This window comes from Phyllobates terribilis, unplaced genomic scaffold (assembly GCF_046119375.1).
Source record: "Phyllobates terribilis strain yellow unplaced genomic scaffold, ASM4611937v1 Scaffold_5__5_contigs__length_657084704, whole genome shotgun sequence".
Lineage (NCBI taxonomy): Eukaryota > Metazoa > Chordata > Amphibia > Anura > Dendrobatidae > Phyllobates > Phyllobates terribilis.
The window spans coordinates 27,555,745-27,576,447 of NW_027362765.1; the positions used below are offsets into that span (position 1 = coordinate 27,555,745).

Consider the following 20,703-nt stretch of genomic DNA (forward strand, 5'->3'; position numbering starts at 1 on the left):
CACCATCCCTCCAGCACTAACTATGGCCTCCACACTGTCCCCCTTATACACTATAACCACCATCCCTCCCGCACTAACTATGGCCACTACACTGTCCCCCTTATATACTATAACCACCATCCCTCCAGCACTAACTATGGCCTCCACACTGTCCCCCTTATACACTATAACCACCATCCCTCCCGCACTAACTATGGCCACTACACTGTCCCCCTGATATACTATAACCACCATCCCTGCCGCACTAATAATGGCCTCCACACTGCCCCCCTTATATACTCTAACCACCATCCCTCCCGCACTAACTATGGCCTCCACACTGCCCCCCTTATATACTATAACCACCATCCCTCCAGCACTAACTATGGCCTCCACACTGTCCCCCTTATATACTATAACCACCATCCCTCCCACACTAACTATGGCCTCCACACTGTCCCCCTTATATACTCTAACCACCATCCCTCCCGCACTATGGCCTACACACTGTCCCCCTTATATACTATAACCACCATCCCTCCCGCACTAACTATGGCCTCCACACTGCCCCCCTTATATACTATAACCACCATCCCTCCAGCACTAACTATGGCCTCCACACTGTCCCCCTTATGTACTATAACCACCATCTCTCCTGCACTAACTATGGCCTCCACACTGCCCCCCTTATATACTCTAACCACCATCCCTCCCGCACTAACTATGGCCACTACACTGTCCCCCTTATATACTATAACCACCATCCCTCCCGCACTAACTATGGCCTCCACACTGTCCCTCTTATATTCTATAACCACCATACTTTTGCATACTCCTCATCACCCCTCTCTCACACTCCCTTATCACAGTCTGGACCCCTCTATTTCCCACTGTCTGTACCCCCACACATCCCTCCGTCAGTGTGCACCCCCATAGCCGGCCCCCTCTGTCACACACCCCCTGCACTCCCCATGTACCCTGCTCCCTCATTTTCTCTCAGTTTCCTCATCTCCAGCCTGCAAAACTCTGTGGCCCCGCCCCTCGTGTGACATGTTCGTGACGTCATCACAGGTCCTGTAGCATTGGTAGATAAGAGACCTCTTTCCTTCTCTAAGAGACTCTACAGGATGTCAGCTTAAGAGACCACGGCCCCAGCTGTAGGAATACAAATCTGCTTCTCTGACCATCACTGAACACACAAAGACGTCTGGAGAATCCACTTTGGGACAATCAGGTCACCTGGACACACAACCTCGCTGCACTCGGTCAGCTTCTTAAGCTTGTCGCTTAAGTCACAGAGCTTCTAATCTCTTGCATTATATGTTTTCCCTTATATGTGTTAATATCGCACCTGCTGTGACATTTATTGGTTCTCGTTGTGACATTGTTTGTAAACTTCAGTAATATCTTATCCTTTGCTACACCGCGCGGGCGTCTCCTCCAGGCACCTGACTGCTGCTGTGACAGTGGGGCACGGGCTCGGCATCGATGGACTTGTGCTGCGCATGCACCAGTACGGGGCGCTGTTTTAGACATCCTGACATTATCTGAGGCCCAGGGCACATGCGTGAATCGCACAACAAGTAAGTAAATAGTAACACAATAATGATTCCACACTGCTCCTGTGTCACCACTACTTGAGTCCTCCACCAGTCTCTATATTACCTGGTCAGTCCCAACAAACCTGAGATACCTATGGCCAATTAGTTGTTGAAGCAATGGCCATCATAGCCAGTGATTGGGAGCATGGAGGCGATGACTTGGTCAGTAATTCAACTGATGTTCCACTCCGTACAAGATAAGAGAATATCATATCTACAAATTTTATCTCATCTTATGTTTCCTCTTATTATCTCCAGTTATTGTATTATTACACGGGATTCTTTATGATGTTACATCGGCTCATCTTCTTCACATTCAGGTGCCTACCATAGCAGATCTTCCCAGTGGATATCTTCTATATTTAGACAATTTTTCTGATTTACCCATCAAGAATGGATAAGGACAGGGACAAGATGGTGGAGAGGATATTACACCTCACCCTAGAGATCCTCTTCCGGCTTACTGGAGAGGTGAGAGATTCTGATGTCACATTACATCATTCTTATCTATGGGAATAACAGATGGACAGAACTGGAGAGGTGAGGACTCTGGAAAAGTCTGTAGTGAGATTTATTAATGTGTCTCTCCATAACCAGGATTACACAGTAGTGAAGAAGACTTCTAGTGAACGCTGTCAGGCCCCTGTGTCTGAGGGATGGGGAAGACCTCTGAGCCCATTCACGGGACCTCCACCTCACCCCCTGATACATGAGGACATCAATGACCAGATGATCCTAGAACTCGCCTACAAGATGATTGAGCTGCTGACTGGAGAGGTGACACTGCTGGGAATGCTGGGGCATTATACAGTAACACTATAAAGGGATCGGGGGGGTGACTGTATCATTATTTGTGTCAGGTTCCTATAAGGTATCAGGATGTCGCCGTCTATTTCTCCATGGAGGAGTGGGAGTATTTAGAAGGACACAAAGATCTGTACAAGGACAACATGATGGAGGTTCCCCAGCCCCTCATATCACCAGGTAATAGACAGGACTAAATACACATGGCCTATAATTATCTCTATGTAAAGAATGAATTCAGTCCCTGTTTGTGTTTTCTCCAGTTCTATCCAGTAAGAGGACAACACCAGAGAGATGTCCCCGTCCTCTTCTTCCACACGACTGTAAACAAGAAGATCCCACTGTTCCTCAGGATCATCAGGTAGATGGAGAGAAGGTGTCATGAGATCTTTTCTTTGATGTATAGACTGCTGTGAAGGTCTTGTGCTCAGTATTGTATTATATGTTTTATACTTGTGTAATGAGAGCGGTGGAGATGGCAGGATTAGAGCTGATCATAGATACCTTCTCCATCTGTCTGTGACTTTTACAATATTTGTTTCAGGGTAAAGATCTGACCCATATTGATACTACAGAAATATATCTGAGGGTTGATGAGCGGTATAAAGAGGAGATTCCTACAGATAACCGTCCAGGTGAGTAGTAACCACTAAATGCAGAGAAGTCACAGATTCTTCTCAGTCATCAGCTTTCACTGGTTTTCAGCAGTGTAGTCCGGACATATCACAATTGTGTGATCAGAATGCTTCTTTTATATCCCTGCATGTTCCTCCACCCAATACATTTCAAATTACTTTGGGCATTGAAAGCCCTTCTTCTATAGAGCTTATAACCTGGAGGATCCACCTACCTCCTGGAATCAGAAAATGCTGACTCTTACCTGCCCAGATCTGTAAACTACAAAGCCAAATGACAGCATACGTAGAATTAGCTGACAAGTTAGGAAATTATTTGAAGAAAATTATTATGATGGGCCTCTAAGAGAAAGCAGAGGGTAATGATGCTGTTACCTTCGTAGAACCTTGATACCTTATTGGATGAATCTACCTTCTCTTCTGTGCTGCTGAATGTGCTCATATGGTCCCTAAAAGACCAGGTCCAGTCTTTGTGGCTAAATTTCATTTTTATGACCGACAACATGAAATGTGCAGTGAAGGCCAAGTATGGATTTCTCTACAACAACAACAGAGTTTCCCTTTATCCTGAATTTTCAATTTATTTTAAAACCGACTAACTTCAAAGAGGATTGCGATAAACTACACAAACATTACACTTGTGCCATGATTTATCTCTAAGCTGTGCATGGCTGTAATATACATTTATTCACACCTGCAGGAGATGTGTTGGCATGGCACAAGTGCTGGTTTCATGACATCACTCTATGTCAGAACTGGGTAAAGTGCGGCCTGCGGGCCGCATCCGGCCCTCTGGCTGTTCTAGTCGAGCCCGTGGTCCGAGACAGCCGAGGGTCGGGAAAACCGTGGGCCACAGAATGCACCGTACCCGAATGCTCACTGTCTCCTCTAAGTCTGTCTCTGTTCGTGTTGACTGCAGTGGTGGAGTAGAGGCCTGGGAAGGCTGTGAAGTTCTCATGCTGGACATGGGGAGGGGCTGTGGTGCTCTCATGCTGGACATGGGGAGGCTGTGGGGCTCTCATGCTGGACATGGGGAGGCTGTGGGGCTCTCATTCTGTTTAAGGGGAGGCTGTTGGGGCTCAGACTGTGTGGGGCTCATGCTGTGTATGAGGAGGCTGTGTGGGGCTCATGCTGTTTAGGGGAGGCTGTGTGGGGGCTGTTACGGTGCTCATGCTGGACATTGGGAGACAGTGGGGTTCTCATTTTCAACATGGGTAGTTTAAGGGGGTCTCATCCTGGACATGGGGAGGCTGTGTGAGGCTCATGCTGTATATGGGGGTTGTTATGGTATTTAAGAGGCTGTGGGGAAGCTTGTACGATATATAGAAGGGACTGTATTCGAGTTCAAACAGTATATAATGGGATGTCAGCATACTGTAATTCTGCTCAATATTAATTGATACAATTAATATAATTTTTAATAATATAGTTAATATATCAATATTGAGTAGAATTAATTTCAGCCTATTGGTTTGGCCCTCCACAACAGTCACGGTGTCTCATGTTGCCCCTTAGGAAAATTAATTGCCCACCCCTGCTCCATGTCAGTATTTCCATTATGTTTTCGATACTAATGAATTCATATTACTGCACAATCGCTCCTGAAATGTGGAGCACTAATACCTTCTCTACTCTTCTGATCAGAACTCATAGTAGCTCCAATGGTCCACCATAAATGAGTGCTTCTCTGGTTTAGTGTTATATTTCTCTCCCAGAACATATATTCTTTATGGGGATGTAACATGTTTTCTTATTCTGTCTCCTTTTTTATGAGTTCATTCTGTATGATGTCTTTGATTGTGGTTGGGATCGGCCTGCCTCATTTACATTAGTCTGAAACTCCTTGGAAGCGTTTAACCCTTTCGCGACTTTTGACTTACCCATATGTCATAGTTGGGAATAGCTTCCTGACGTTTGACATACGGATACATCATGGCCATCGTGCACTGTACAGAAGCTGTACCCGTTCCATCACCGCCGGGAGCTCAGCTTACATGATAGCTGAGACCCGACTGTCACTGCCAGGGAAGTGTCCACACTACCCCCGACTGTTTAACCCCCTATATTCCACCATAAATATCGATCGCAGCATTTGGGAGGCTAGGAGAGGGAGGGATCTCGCTCTCCCGTCCGATTGGTGCCCCCACAATGTCATCGCAAGGGCCCTATCATTGCCATGATGACCTCTGGGTCAGAGACCTACAGCAAGCCTGTTAGAACATGCCAGAAGTATTGTCTAAGAGGCTTCTGTCAGTGTAATACTGACAGGTATAATGCATTGCAGTGAATTATACCAGAGATCAGAATAATCAATATTAAAATCCCATAGAGGGTCTAAGTAAAAAAAAAAAAAATTATACCAATAAATTGGTATATTTATGTAAAAACAAAAAGTAAACATATTTGGTATCGCCGCTTCCAGAACGACCTATATAACTGTCACGCTAGTTAGACCCTTCAGTTAACATTGTAAAAAAATAAATAAAGTGGCAAAAAAACTATGCTTTTCCATCTTATTGCCGAATAAATAGTGTAATAAAACGCGATCAAAAATATAAATGGAAATAAAAATAGTATTTTTTAAAATGTCATCTTGTTCCGCAAAAAGCAAGCCACAATACAGCTCCGTCAGTGGAGAAATTAAAGTTATAGCTCTCAGAATACAGCGATACAAAAACAATTCTTTTTTTCTATAAGACAGTTTTTATTTTTGTGTAAAAGCACCAAAACATAAAAAAATATATAAATGTGGTGTTGCTCTAATCATACTGGCCTGAAGAATAAAGCTGCCTTATCAATTTTACCACACGGTGAACGGCATAAAAAAAACACCCAAAACTATTCCTGAATTGCTGTTTTCTCATCATTCTGCCTCCAGGAAAAATGGAATAGAAAGTGATCAAAAAATATTATGTGCCTTAAAAATTGTAGCAATGAAAATGTCAACTTGTCCCAGGGGAAAAAAACCCTCACATGACTGTCATCAGAAATATAGAAATATTATAGTTCTCAAAATATCACAATGCAAAAACTTGTTTTTGCAAAAAAAAAAAGCATTGTTTAGTGTGTGATAGCAGGCAAACATAAAAACCCGATATTAATCTGGTATCACTGTAATCGCACCGACCTGAAGAATAAAGTTGTTTAATCACTTACATCGGACGAGGAACCGTGTAAAAAATAAATAAAACCAATTCTTGACCTGCTGCTGATTTGTTCATTTTGCTTCCCAAAGTTCGCACTAAGGCTCGACGCACATTTATCCTGCGTTCTACACTGAGCGCTTACACCTGGGTTTTAGAATAAATCTCTGAAATACATGATTCAGACGGAACCCCTTGTCGAAGACTCCCTATAATGAGGCAGATAGAGGCAATGTGGACGCCGTATGGCCTATGATCTGGCGGTGTCTCTTTTTAAGCGTTGTAAGAAGGTTACTGGTAACATGCTGAAGGGGTGGTTATTAGCTTCAAAGATATGAACCTGGACTTTTACTCCAGCATATTATGTGGTGAGAGAAGTTAATCGGCCATGACAGGGCCAGGTTTTTTTTGTGAGCAGCTAATGAGTTGGGCAGGACGGCTGTTCGCCATATCTCCAGTCTTGGGTGTGGTCCAGCAGGTAAAAGTTTAACCTCTGACTGAGTCCAGAGTCCTGTGTGCTCTGAATGTGAGCTGACCTCCAGAACTGTGCTGAACCCTGTTTTCTGACTGAACGGACACCACAGTTATGCAGACAATAATGAGTGCTGTTTTTTTTTTTTTTTTGAGACGAACAAGACTGAGTCCATTGATTTCTATTTTTGTTTTAGACTGGTTTATGAAGCATGTTTTTAATAAACCAGTTGAAGATTTCAATCAAAAATCATTCCTCTGAGTACCTCATTAAGCAGCTGAGTGAGCCGATCTACCACAGTTGGAGCTAGAAGTGTGGGAAAGATCCCCAGGAAGTAAGTATGAAGGCTGTAGACAAACTACATGTCCTGTGTGAGGGCGATTATAAGGATAGAAGAGCAGTTGGACAAAATGAAGGAGCTGATCAAGCACCTGGTCCAATTCCAGCAACTACAGCAGCAGTGGCAGCAACAAGAGGTGCTTACTCGGCAGATGGAACTCCTCATTAACTGCCCAACCCCCATTTCCGATGATGACCTCACACGTCCAACAGACATGTCCCATGACGATAAATGATGTACTTGTCTGGATTCTTGGACACGGGGAGCTTGGTAGCCTTAGTAATGGCCACAGTCCCCCACCAGTTGGTCCTTCAAAGGATTATGGGCGTCCGCTGTATTCACAGCGATGCTAAGAACTACCCTTTTGCCAGAGTGACCATGACAGAAGCAGACATCGCAGGAGCAGATCCCAGAGGAGATATGACACACCATTTGTAGAAGCTCCAATGTTGTAGAATGACAGAAAACCAGAGCAGAAAAAAAAAACATAAAGTTACTCCATTTTGTAAATTATAACCATCAGTGAATTAATCTGAGTAGTGACTATTGTGACACCTTAGTGGGGGCTTCTTTTTTGTGGGATGACTAGAAGTTTTTATTGGTATCATTTTCGCCTACATAACATTTTTTGGTGGCTTTTTATTCCAATATTTTGGAGGCAGAATGAACAAAGAGATTTTGAGTACAAATGTTCAAAAATACAATTTAAGAATATTTTATTCAAAAATAATGATTTGTTTTATTCTTGGCAGACGACTGTACAAGGAGATCAGAGGGACAACTGAGATCTTCGATTTTTATATCAGATGACCTTGAGATCACACAGTATGCAACTGAAGTGAATGGCATTGCTCCAGATATACCATCATCCCTTTACAGCAAAGATCTATCATCTGATCCAATGATTCAGGTCCTATCTTCTGATTCATTACAGACTACGAAGAAAAATAAAAGTCAGAAAAGAGGCATTACAAAACAAACTGCTCTTAAAGCAAAGAAGCCAATTACACATTCAGAATATGGAAATAGTTTTCCTCTCGAAACATTTTTTGTTATACATCAAAAAATTCACACAGAGGAGAAGACCTTTTCTTGTTCCAAATGTGGGAGATATTTTAACCAGAAATTAGATTTTGTTAGGCATGAGAGAATGCATACTGGTGCGGAGAAGCCATATTCATGTTCAGAATGTGGGAAATGTTTTATACGGAAATCACATCTTGTTACTCACCAGAGAACTCACACAGGGGAGAAGCCATATTCATGTTCAGAATGTGGAATATGTTTTGCACATAAAGTAACACTTGTTAATCACCAGAGAACTCACACAGGGGAGAAGCCATATTCATGTTCAGAATGTGGAAAATGTTTTGCAAAGAAAATACATTTTGTTACACATCAGAGAACTCACACAGGGGTGAAGACTTTTTTATGTTCAGAATGTGGAATATGTTTTGTACATAAATCATCGCTTCTTAGACACCATAGAACTCACACAGGGGAGAAACCTTTTTCATGTTCTGAATGTGGGAAATGTTTTAGAGAGAAATCAAACTTTGTTAGACACCAGAGAAGTCACACACACCCAGGGGAGAGGCCATATTCATGTTCAGAATGTGGAATATGTTTTGCACATAAATCATCGCTTGTTAGACACCAGGGAGCTCACACAGGAAGAAGCCTTGTGGTCATTTCCTGAAGAAGTGCTTGACACTTTGAAACACGTTGACTAAAAACCACATGTTTGAATAAATCCTTGAGAACTGATTTCCTCCCACACCCCAAAGAGATATGGAATTTGGATTGTGAGCCCCATTGGGGTCAGCAATGATAAAGTCTGTAAAGCGCTGCAGAATATGATTGCACTATATAAGCAATGCATAATAAAAAAAAATAGAACTGTGTGTATGTAAATGTGCAGTGTCCAGCAGTGTTGTGTGTGTGTGTGTAAATATGTGTGCTGCAGAGTGGTCATTAATGGGTTAATTCATCTCTGCTCACTCAATCCAGCTCTCAACCTCTGTTTTAGGCTATAAAGTGAGCATAAATCACACCCCAGCACATCCCGATTTCTTAACGTCTTGCCGCTACTTATCAAATACACGGGGTGATGAGTCCCCAAGATATGTTACTGTCAGACAATCAAAAGATCACAAACTTTCTGAAAGGCTACGGATACTTTAGGGCAAACAAGAATCAAAAATTTAACTTTTTAATATAAAAATATGCATTGCTTACAATAAAATATATAAAAAGGGGAAAAATAAAATGACACACACATAGAAAAACAGTTATAAAATAAAAAGTGAGGAATATCAGAAATACTTAACCGTTTCCATCTACAGTTATCTTCTGTTTCCTTAAGGGAAGGAGAAATGAGTTTTGGATCACACCAGCTTCCCAGGCAGCCCCACATGTGAACAACTTCTTTTGAGCCACGCAGCTTTTTATAGCCCTGATAATAGGCTCATATTTCCAGGATCACCTGATTGTGCTATTTAAAACTTGCTGTTTGACTGGATGGTGAGCTAAGAGCCTTGCATTTCAAATATCCTGTGTCTCCCCAATTCCTCTGTACAGTGAATAGGAAATATACTGCCTAATTACACACCATGTGTTTTGCCTTGAAGCTAAGGGTCCAAGAGCTGAGGTGTTATGTTTGACATCTCCAGAAAAAGCCCCATTGTGTTTGCAATACTGATACAGCCAGTTTCACTCTTTAGTCAACTAAATATAACACTACTGCAGTTATGCTATTCCTTATTAATTATATATTCACTTCACATTGACCCCTTCCACTTTACACCAGGACCTGAGGTGCCATAAAGGTTTAATTAGTAGAAAAAATGTTTTTCCTAGTTTCTATTGTCTAAATCTGGGGTGCGTCTTATAATCAAAAAAATGTAGAATTCCATAATTACAAATAAAAATATATGCAGTTACTAATATATTTCATGTAATAAGCAAATAAATAGCAATATTCTATGTGCTGTGTTAGATCAGCTCACCACTGCTTAAAGAGGTAGTCAAAGGAATGTTTTTCAATTTACATATTCAGCTGGTTTATTAATACCTCCTAAACCAGTTCAACAGAAAATTAGCTGTATTCAGACTTGTTGGCATAAAAAAAACAGCATTCTTTACAGTCCGTATAACTGCAGGCATCCACCCGCTCAGAAAACCGGATTCCGCTGTCTTCAAGGGTAGAAGCTTTTACCTCCTGGACCACATCCTAGAGTGGAGATATGTTGAACAGCCGTCCAGCCCAACTCTTTAGCTGTTCACAATAAACCTGGTCCTGTCATGGCCAATTAACCCATCTCTGCACATAAGATGCTGGAGCAAACTTCCAGTTTCATATTACTGAAGCTAATAACCTCAGTGAAACATATCTCCCCTCTAGCACATTACCAGTGACCCTCTTGCCGTGCATTGAATATTTTACATTGTTATATATTCACATTGTGAGGGATCAGCTCTGGGGTAGGCGCAGGTTCAAAACAAACTGGTGGTTTATTAAATGCCCATAAACCAGTCAGGAAAAACAAAACATAGCCTCTTTATGGCACAAAAAGATATAACTGAACAAAACTCAAAATAACCAGTCCATACAGTGCGGCCTCAGCCGTTTAAATATTAAAAACCTCCCAGCACTATGTGTGCTGGAGCCTGCTTTTCCGAGTCTTACATCACCAAGGCTTGGCACCTTGGGGACACGTACCTCCCTTCCACAACCTGTCCGGCTTCAACCTTACATATCCCCCCTCTGCCCAAAGTCGGAGCGCTTGGCACCTTCTGCCAATATACAATAGACCCTTGATGGGGCATCAGCATTCCCATGTTGTTTCCCAGGCCTATGCTCTACCTGGAAACTAAAATCTTGTAGGGCTAGTAACCACCTAGCTACTTGGTCACTGTTCCCCTTCTCTCCCATCCACCTCAGTGGAGCATGGTTCGACACTAACCTGAACCTTCTACCTAACAGCTAATACTTCAGAGTGTCTAACACCCACTTGATGGCTAAACATTCTTTTTCCACTATGGAGTAGTTCTCACACGTGGACAGTTTCCGACTGAGGTACATTATCGGGTGTTCCTCTCCGTTAATATCCTGGTACAAGACTGCTCCCAGCCCAACATCCGATGCGTCTGTCTGGACCACGAACTCTTTGGAGAAGTTGGGCGCCACCAAGACTGGCTGTTTACAGAGGGCCAGTTTTAATTCCCGGAAGTCCGCTTCAGCTTCCGGGGACCACTTAGCCATAGCCGACTTCGTCCCTTTCAGAAGATACATCAGAAGGGCTGCTATCAGGGCAAAGTTAGGGACAAATCTTACATAGCAGCCCATGATGCCAAGAAATACCCTGACCTGCTTCTTCGAGAGGGGCTGTGGCCAGTTCAGGATCGCCTTGACCTTATTTATTTGTGGTTTTATTTCCCCCTCTACCAACCACGTAGCCCAGGTACTTGGCTTCCTCCATCCCCATAGCACATTTCTTCGGGTTGATGGTAAAGCCCGCCTTCCTTAGGGCGTCAAGTATGGCTTGAACTTTGCCAAGATGACTTTCGCAGTCCTGGCTGAGTATGACAATGTCATGTAGGTAGGCCGCTGCATACTTTTTGTGGGGTGCTAACATCCGGTCCATGGCTTTCTGGAAGGTGACTGGAGCTCCCTGCAACCCAAACGACATCCTAATGTATTGATAACATTCGTCTGGCGTTGAGAAGGCCGTCATCTCCTTGGCCTCTTTGGACAGGGGAATTTCCCAGTATCCTTTGGTGAAGTCCAGGGTGGTGATGTACCATGCGGGTCCTAGCCTTTTGATCAGCTCATCTACCCTAGGCGTTGAATTTTGAGACCTCGTTCAACTATATATAGTGTAAGGTAGCGCTATTCATCACTCTGGGGTACTCTCTTCACCGGGTAAATTAAAGCATACATGTAACATTTTCCGGTAATATGTAGTCCAGCAGATTATTACACATCATAAACCGCTCATAGCATAGTCCATCTCAGTGGCTCGCAGGAATGTTACACATGTATCCTAGAGCCTTCTCAGTGGCAGCTATGCCCGCTTGGCTTCAAATACAGACTTCAGCAAGGTACAGAATCAATATTCACTTAAAGCGCCGATTTACCTTTGCCGGGCCTCAGCTGCTTCTGTCAGCTCGGTTCTGCCACAGCTGTGGCTTTAAGGCTTCCCAGATGTGGCCTCCAGGCCACGTGCCTTCCAAGGCTACTGGTATCTCAAACACAGGGATCCAGCCTCTGCCTTCCAGGCTAGTGGAGTCCCACACAGGTACCAGGCCTCTTGTCTTCCAAGGCTACTGGTATCTCAAACACAGGGATCCAGCCCCTGCCTTCCAGGCTTCACCAGGCCTCTCTCCCTCCATTTCTAAACCACCAGGATTTATATATCCTTCTGTGCACACAGGACCTGTGATGATGTGACAGTCATGTGATCAGTCACCTGAGGGGGAGGTAAATGGTCAGCCAGAACACACCCCCTGGACATTTAAGCAATGCAGCAAGCCGCTGCATTACAATAGTCATTGCAAATCCGCCATTCTCCATCTGGTTTCGTTACTAAGACTATAGGACTGGACCAGCCACTCTTGGACTCCTCAATGACTCCCAGGTTAAGCATCCGCTTCACCTCTTTCGAGATCACCTCTCTGCGGGCCTTTGGGATCCGATATGGTTTTAGGTTGACACGAACATAAGGCTCTGTGAGTACTTCATGCTCTATGACCTGAGTAAGTCCTGACAACTCCGAAAACAGGTCTTTATTTCGCTGCAACAGCTCCCGACATTGCTGTTTCTGCAAACAGGACAATGTTAAGGTCTGCCACCTTAACATTTTCCACGTTGACTTCAGACTTGGCTACCAAACAAGGAGCTTCTACGGGTTCTCTGTTCTGCCACGATTTAAGCAGGTTAACATGGTAAATTTGGTAGGGCTTCCTCTTCCCTGGTTGATGGATTTTATAGTTGACTTCCCCAACTTTCTCTACCACCTCATAGGGGCCCTGCCACTTGGCCAGGAACTTGCTCTCCACTATGGGCACTAACACAAGTATTCGGTCTCCTGGGTAAAACTGTCTCACTCTGGCTGACCTATTATACACCCTGGACAGTGCCTTCTCTGCCTTGAGGAGAAGCTCCTTCACAATGGGCATCACGTTGGCAATCCTATCTTGCATCTGGGCAATATGCTCCACCACGCTCCTATAGGGAGTGATCTCAGCTTCCCAGAACTCTTCTGCCACAGCCAGGAGTCCTTGAGGGTGTCTGCCATAAAGTAGTTCAAACGGGGAACTTTTCTGATGGAGAACAACAGAAGCAGACAGTCCCAATCTCTGTCATCCTTCTCCACTGCTTTCCTCAACATTGCTTGCAAGATTTTGTTAAACCTCTCCACCAGTCCGTCCGTCTGGGGATAGTACACTGAGGTTCTCAGCTGTGTAATCTGTAGTGTCTTGCACAATTCCCTCACGACCTACAACATAAATGGAATCCCTTGGTCCATTAGAATCTCCTTAGGCAACCCCGTTCTGGAAAATATATGGACTAACTCCTGGGCTATACACATGGCGGCGGAGTTTCATAGTGGTATTGCCTCCGGATACTGTGAAGCATAATTCAATACCACTAAGATATACTGATGTCCTTGGGCGGACTTGACCAGGGATCCCACTAGATCCATTGCTATGCTTTTAAATGGGACCTCGATGACAGGTAGCGGTACTAGGGGACTGTGGAAGTGGGCCACCGGGGAGGTTAGCTGGCATGTGGGGCAGGAACGACAATATCTCATTATTTCTCTGTAGCAACCTGGCCAGTAGAATCTCTGGAGAATCCGTTCCGGAGTCTTATCTGTGCCCAGGTGACCACCCAACACATGGGAATGAGCCATGTCTAGTACAATGCGTCTAGCAACTGCTCTATTACCTCACCCCTTGGCTTGGTTACTCTGTACAGCAAATCCCCATTCACAGCAAAATGAAGAAACCGACTGTCGGCGCCCAGCTCCTGAGGCACTCCATTTAAAACGGTAACATTTTCAAATGCCCCTTTCAAAGTTAAATCCCTGAGTTGGGCAGTTCCAAAGGTCCAGGAGGTGGCTGACTTCACCCGACTCCCTATAAAGAGGACCACCTGGGGTCAGAACACTGCTCGTCATAATATCTGACATGGAGCAACAGCAGCTGTCGCCACGGCCACAGTCGCTACCACCTTCATCGCCACCTCTGTCTGCTCGCCGGTCTAGAGGGTCCAGGGAAGGAGCAGCAGTCGTCCGAGTCAGAGGGGTAAAGCTTCTCAGGACTCCACAGTCTCCAGGAGGGATAAGTCGCGTATCCTGAAAAAGCCTTCAATTCCGGTATCCGCAGTGGCGGGGTGAGTGATCTTCGTGAATGTCATTAGATATTTTGCTAATGGGCTCCTACTGTGTGTTTAAATCACCAGGAGGAACCCAGGAAAAAAGGGGAACAGAGAATGTGCCATATGCAAATGCCCGCTAGCAATAGATTGGCAGAAGGAGCTCTGCTCGGACTGCATTCAAAAAACTATTTGTGAGGGCACCCCGGATTTTGCAGCCAGCTTCAGATCGGTTATCAGATCGGAGGTAGACAGCTCCCTTAAAACTATTTTGAAAAAAAGAAGGAAAATCATATCTGATCCTTCTTCTGACTCTGATTCCTCTGGCTTATCGGATGGAGAGTATCATAGTGGGGCCTCATCCTCATCCTCTTACTCTTCGGACAGCGATAGAGGGGGGAGACCATGCTTCCCTATAGAAGACACAGACAAATTGGTAAAGGCCGTCAGAAACACTATGGGGTTAAAGGAAGATAAATCCGTTAAGTCCCTAGAAGACATCATGTTTGCAGGATTAGAAGAAAAGAAAAAACGCACCTTCCCGGTGAACGCTAAGGTCCAGGCTCTTATCAATAGAGAATGGAGGAAACCTGAAAAAGTAGGAGCCTTGCCTTCATACTCAAAGAGAAAGTATCCCTTTGACCTAAAGGACTCTGAGAACTGGGACAAGGTGCCAAAAATTGACGCTGCAGTGTCTAGATCACCAAAAAGATCGGCACTCCCTCTTGAAGACTCAGGGGTACTTAGAGACCCCTTAGACAAGAAGGCGGATACCTTTTTAAAACATGCCTGGGAATCTGCAGCAGGAGGTCTAAAGCTGGCCATTGCAGGAACATGTACCGCTCGTTCCCTTATGGTATGGTTACAACAGTTGGAAGATCAGCTGAAAAATAAAAAGGCCTCAAGGGAAAAAATTCTAGCCAGCCTCCCCATGTTGCATGGTGCAGATGCCTTTCTAGCAGATACCTCTGCTGACTCAGTAAAACTGGCAGCCAGGTCGGCCGGATTATCAAACGCGGCTAGACGAGCTCTGTGGCTCAATGGATGTCCTGGGGACTTACAATCAAAGTCTAGACTGTGTTCTATCCCCTGTGACGGCCAATTTCTCTTTGGCAAAAAATTGGACGATGTCCTTGAGAAAGCAAGTGACAGGAAAGGAAGGTTCCCTGGGTTTTCGGCGGATGCCAGAAAGACCTATTTTCGGAGGGGGAAATTTAGTAGAGGTCGCCCCCCGGGAGAAAAAAGAAAGTGGGATTTTAAGAACAAAAAAAGAGTCCGGATATATGTTCGGGGGTCCCTCCACTGCCTCCAAAAAGCCTCCACAATGACGCCAGGCCACAAGTTGGAGGGAGACTTTCTCATTTTTTTCATGCCTGGGAAAACATTTCCTCCAGTCCCTGGGTCCTCAACATAGTGAGAGATGGACTAAGGATTCAATTCCTTCAGCAGCCATACCTCTCGTTTGTGATAATTCCGGTAAGAAAATCTCCAGACGAACAACTGGCCCTAGAATCAGTGATCTTGAACATGTTGAACAAGCAAGTGCTATGCAAGGTTCCGGTCAGTCAAAAAGGAAGGGGATTTTATTCCCCTCTCTTTTTAATAAAAAAACCGGACGGTTCATTCAGAACTGTTATAAATCTAAAGGGCCTCAACCAGTTTGTAAACAAGCATACGTTCAAAATGGAGTCAATAAACTCAACAATAAAGCTTCTTTTTCACAATTGCTTTATGGCAGTGATAGATCTCAAAGACGCGTAATATCACGTCCCAATTCACCCAGGTCATCAAAAATATCTAAGGGTTGCTCTTTACATTCAAGGAAGTCTCAGACACTTCCAGTTCCAAGCTCTTTCCTTCAGGTTGTCTATTGCTCCAAGGGTATTCACCAAGCTGATAGCCAAGGTAACAGCCTTTCTCCGCATTCAGAATACAGTTATAATACCATATCTGGATGACTTCCTTATAGTGGGGAATTCAGAGAGCCACTGTATTTCACAACTGAATCAAGTCATGGCTCTCTTGCAGAATTTTGGCTGGATGATCAATGTCCAAAAATCAAGGCTAGAGCCCGCAAGGATCCAGGCCTTTCTGGGGTTTACCCTAAACTCAGAGAGTCAGACTTGTCTTCTACCCGACAGCAAAATTAGACAAAGTCACAAATTTGGTGTCAGCAGCCATACACACCCCAGACATGTCCTTAAGGAAGGCTATGTCCCTGCTAGGTACTCTAACATCTTGCATTCCGGCAGTCAAGTGGGCCCAATTTCACACAAGAAACCTTCAGTGGGAAATCTTGTCAGCTCAAAGATTGTTAAAAGGGTATTTAGAAGGAAAGGTACATCTCTCCTTGCGAACCAGGGATGCCCTCTTGTGGTGGACAGACAGGTCAAATTTATCTCGGGGGGGTCCAGTGGGACACACCAGTACAGGACATCGTCACGACCGATGCAAGCAACTCAGGGTGGGGCGCACACCTAGAAAATCACATGATTCAAGGCCCTTGGTCTTTTCTAGAGGAAAAGGGGTCATCAAATCTAAAGGAGCTATGGGCGGTGAGAAACGCTTTAGAAGGCTTCCTCCCTTTACTCCAGGGTCGCCATGTTCGGGTTATGTCGGACAACAGAACCACTGTGGCCTACATAAACCACCAGGGGGGAACAAGATCTTATTCTCTTCAGAAAGCAGTAGGCAGGCTCTTTAAAATAGCGGAGAAAAATCTTTTATCCCTCACAGCGCTACTCATACGAGGAATAGACAACGCAAAAGCAGACTTCCTAAGCCGCAACAAGTTGAGACAAGGGGAATGGGCCCTGAATCCCAGAGTATTCCATCAGATAGTACAGCTGTGGGGTCTACCAGAGATAGATTTGTTCGCCGACAAAAACAACAGGAAAGTGGAGAAATTCTTCTCACTAGACCCAAGGGGAAACGCTTTGGCAATAGATGCTCTCCAGATTCCTTGGAGCTTCAAGTTGGCCTATGCATTCCCGCCAATAGCTATGATACCTCTGGTGGTGAGGAAGATCAGGAAGGATCAAGCGAGAGTGATTCTCATAGCCCCCTTCTGGCCAAAGAGACCATGGTTCTCCCTTTTGAGGATGTTGTCACAATCAGACCCATGGATCCTACCAGAGACCCCGGACCTTCTAGCTCAGGGACCAATATTCCATTCTCAAGTGAAGGGTTTCCACCTAGCAGCATGGAATTTGAGAGGGCAATATTGACAGGCAAAGGGTTTTCATCAGGTTTAGTGTCTACTCTATTAAAAAGTAGGAAGCCCATAACCACCAAAATCTATGGTAGAACATGGAGAAAATTTTTACATTTTCTAGGAAAGCCATTAAGCCAAAAACCTCCAATTAAATCCATCCTGGAGTTCTTACAGAAGGGGTTTGAGTTAGGTCTAGCTACCAGTACACTTAAGGTCCAGGTTTCTGCCTTGGGTGCGCTATAGAACTATAACCTTGCAGCCAATAAATGGATTACAAGGTTCATTAATTCCTGCGGTAGATCTAGGCCAATCTCAATACCCAAAGTTCCTCCATGGAACCTAAATTTAGTACTTGATGCACTAACTATGGAACCCTTTGAACCAGTTCATGAGTTGTCCGCAAAATACAACTATTTTGGTAGCCTTAACATCGGCCCGTAGGGTAAGTGATTTACAGACTCTATCCATAAATCCTCCATATACGCAAATATTTGAGGATCGAATAGTATTGAGGCCTGATCCAGCCTACCTTCCTAAGGTTGCGCTAAAGTTTCATAGATCTCAGGAAATTGTTCTGCCCTCCTTTTGTAACAGCCCAAAGAACCCAGGGGAGCAAAAGTTTCATAACCTTGATGTTAGAAGGGCTCTATTACAATACATAAAGGTAACTAGCCAGTGGAGGCGTAGCCAATCCCTGTTCGTAGCCTTCCAGGGGAGTAGGAAGGGGTATGGGGTGACGAAAGCAACTATAGCCAGATGGATTAGGGAGGCCATATGCTTAGCCTACTCTACAAGTAGCATCCCGATCCCAGACGGCATCAAAGCTCACTCCACCAGGGCCGTGGCTACCTCCTGGGCAGAGAAGGCAGAGGTATCGATAGATCAAATCTGTAAGGCCGCTACATGGTCATCACCATCTACTTTTTTCAAACACTACTGTTTGGATCTATCCTGCCTATCTGACTTAACCTTTGGTAGAAGGGTGCTAGAAGCGGTGGTCCCTCCCTAAGGTGTTTCTTTCTCCAAAATTCTCTCAGGTGTGCTGTCATAGGGTGAAGGGAAAACACCAAAGTTACTTACCGGTAGCCGGTTTTTCCAGAACCCATGACAGCACCCGTATATTCCCCCCTTCTCTCTCACCATATGGGTGTGCACGTGTGTTGGGTGTTGTTTGATGTGGTGTTGGATTTGTGTTTAACTCTTTTTTATGGAGGTCCTCTCAATTTTCTGTAACCAACTGAAGCGGGGGAGATGTGCCGCCCTTTTATTTCAGATGGTTTCCTGTCCTTGAAGGGCGGATCCTCTCTCAGGTGTGCTGTCATGGGTTCTGGAAAAACCGGCTACCGGTAAGTAACCGTGGTGTTTTTCAGGTATATTCCCATGGTTTTTGGTTTCTTCTTTTTCCTGTCCTCTTCCAGCACCTATCCCTTTACTAAATGCAGCTAATAATGGTATTAATAGGGAAAAGAATAGATGTAACCTTGGTATGAACTGTTGGTTTAATGTAACAGCACGAAGGACTGTCTGTAACACAATCAACCTTACCTGAATGCCAGCTAACACTTAATAAATTGCAGATAAGAGCGGTATTATTAAAGAATATAATCTATTATTTATATTGTCCCTGAAAGAAATTTTGCTTATAAGTGGCAATGTAGAACGAGCAAGAAAGCTTGTAAAAGAACTTCAACATGACGTTTCAAGGATGGAGCGAGACTGCCATCTACTGGCCAGAGACAGTCAAGCGGAACCAAAATATACAAGGGAAGTTGCAGGGAGGGCAGATTCAGACGCTGGACCCGATCAGGTGACTTCCAGGAAGGAGTTCAGAGAGATAAGAGGCCAGCGCGCCAAACCTGAGGGGTCTTTGGCGCCAAGCAGCAGAGAGGAGCAGACGTGCTCCCTGCGTCCTGAAAAACCCCGCGTGACAGGCCAAATCCAGCGGCCTGAGAGGTGCTGCAGCCGGGCACCGGTAAAAGAGCTCCGGATCCCTCACAGTTGTGACCTGAGTGCTGTGCCTGCTGAGGATACCAGGAACCTGATCGCGGTGCAGAGTGAGTTCGCGGAACCCGACGTCGGCCGCCGACAGACGAGGCCTGGACCCCCCTATCCAAGGCTCGATAGACTGCCTCCAACGGCCAAGCAGAGAGGAGCTGCATACGTGAGCAGGGCGGTCACTTCCACTGCTCACCCACGGTACCGGGGACAATTGGGTTTAAGTACTCAGGTTGGGAGGGGAACGGTTGGGGCTAAAGTAGCACCACGTGATTTAATTGAATTTATCCGGAAAGAGACTCACGGCCTAGCGGGAATAACTGGTGACCCCCGCTAGGGCCAAATTCACGGTTAAAGAACTTGTGTGGTGTCTCTCATGCTTGAGGGCATCACCTTACTTTAAGAGACTGCGCCTTATTTTAAGAGACTGCGCCTTACTTTAAGAGACTGCGCCTTATTTTAAGAGACTGCGCCTTACTTTGAAAAATTTTGTATTTTTCTAATATTTCAAACCACTGTTCATTACCCTTGTTGCTAATCCCTTGTTTCAGTATACCTGTTGTATAAAACTGTTTACAAACATCTCTGACTGTTCTCGCCTTGTGTCTCTGTGCGTTGCATTCCGGCACCTGCATTACAGTCGGCAGGATGCAACATTCAGACGCAGAGATGGCGGATCAGTCTGTGGCTGGGTCCGGCCGGAGCCATATACCCCTGGGGGCTATGCTCAGCCATCTTCCCAAGTTTACAGGGGATGGCATGTCACTTTGGGACTGGGAAGAAAGACTGAGAAGTATGCTACGTATGTATCCCCTTGACCCTCTAACCCTTGATGGAGAGGCCCGACAGACTGTGATGTACCGCCCACCTGGGGACCGTGACACCGTGGATAAAGTGATAAAAATTCTAGAGGACATGCATGGTGACACTACAGATTTGGGACACTTGCGCTTACGGTTGTTTCAGCGGGTCCAAGGGGAAAATAAGACAGTAAATCAGTATGTTAATGCATTACAGGAAGTGACGGCCCATATCACTAAGAAAACTCGAGATGGGAACCGAGGACTGGGACCATCCCTGAGGCAGATCCTGAAGGAGCGGCTGCGATTGAGCCCTGATATGGGCTTCCTGGAGGTAGG

General features: G+C 44.9%; 1 protein-coding gene across 1 annotated transcript; it reads left to right on the forward strand.

The window, feature by feature from the left end:
• The first annotated feature begins 1,036 nt into the window (after window positions 1-1,036).
• On the forward strand, window positions 1,037-8,888 carry LOC141271801 (gastrula zinc finger protein XlCGF66.1-like). The gene is made up of 8 exons (XM_073681963.1): window positions 1,037-1,244; window positions 1,424-1,562; window positions 1,901-2,051; window positions 2,178-2,357; window positions 2,441-2,564; window positions 2,648-2,745; window positions 2,929-3,019; window positions 7,727-8,888. Exons 3-8 carry the CDS (start codon window positions 1,974-1,976, stop codon window positions 8,671-8,673), a joined length of 1,518 nt encoding a protein of 505 aa, XP_073538064.1. The 5' UTR covers window positions 1,037-1,244; window positions 1,424-1,562; window positions 1,901-1,973; the 3' UTR covers window positions 8,674-8,888.
• Window positions 8,889-20,703: the final 11,815 nt, after the last annotated feature.

Bases quoted from the DNA above. Each gene is read 5' to 3' on its own strand.
- LOC141271801 (XM_073681963.1), top strand. From the start codon at position 1,974: ATGGATAAGGACAGGGACAAGATGGTGGAGAGGATATTACACCTCACC. The intron at 2,358-2,440 runs GTGACACTGCTG...TATTTGTGTCAG, and splicing joins TTGAGCTGCTGACTGGAGAG to GTTCCTATAAGGTATCAGGA. The intron at 2,746-2,928 runs GTAGATGGAGAG...TATTTGTTTCAG, and splicing joins CTGTTCCTCAGGATCATCAG to GGTAAAGATCTGACCCATAT.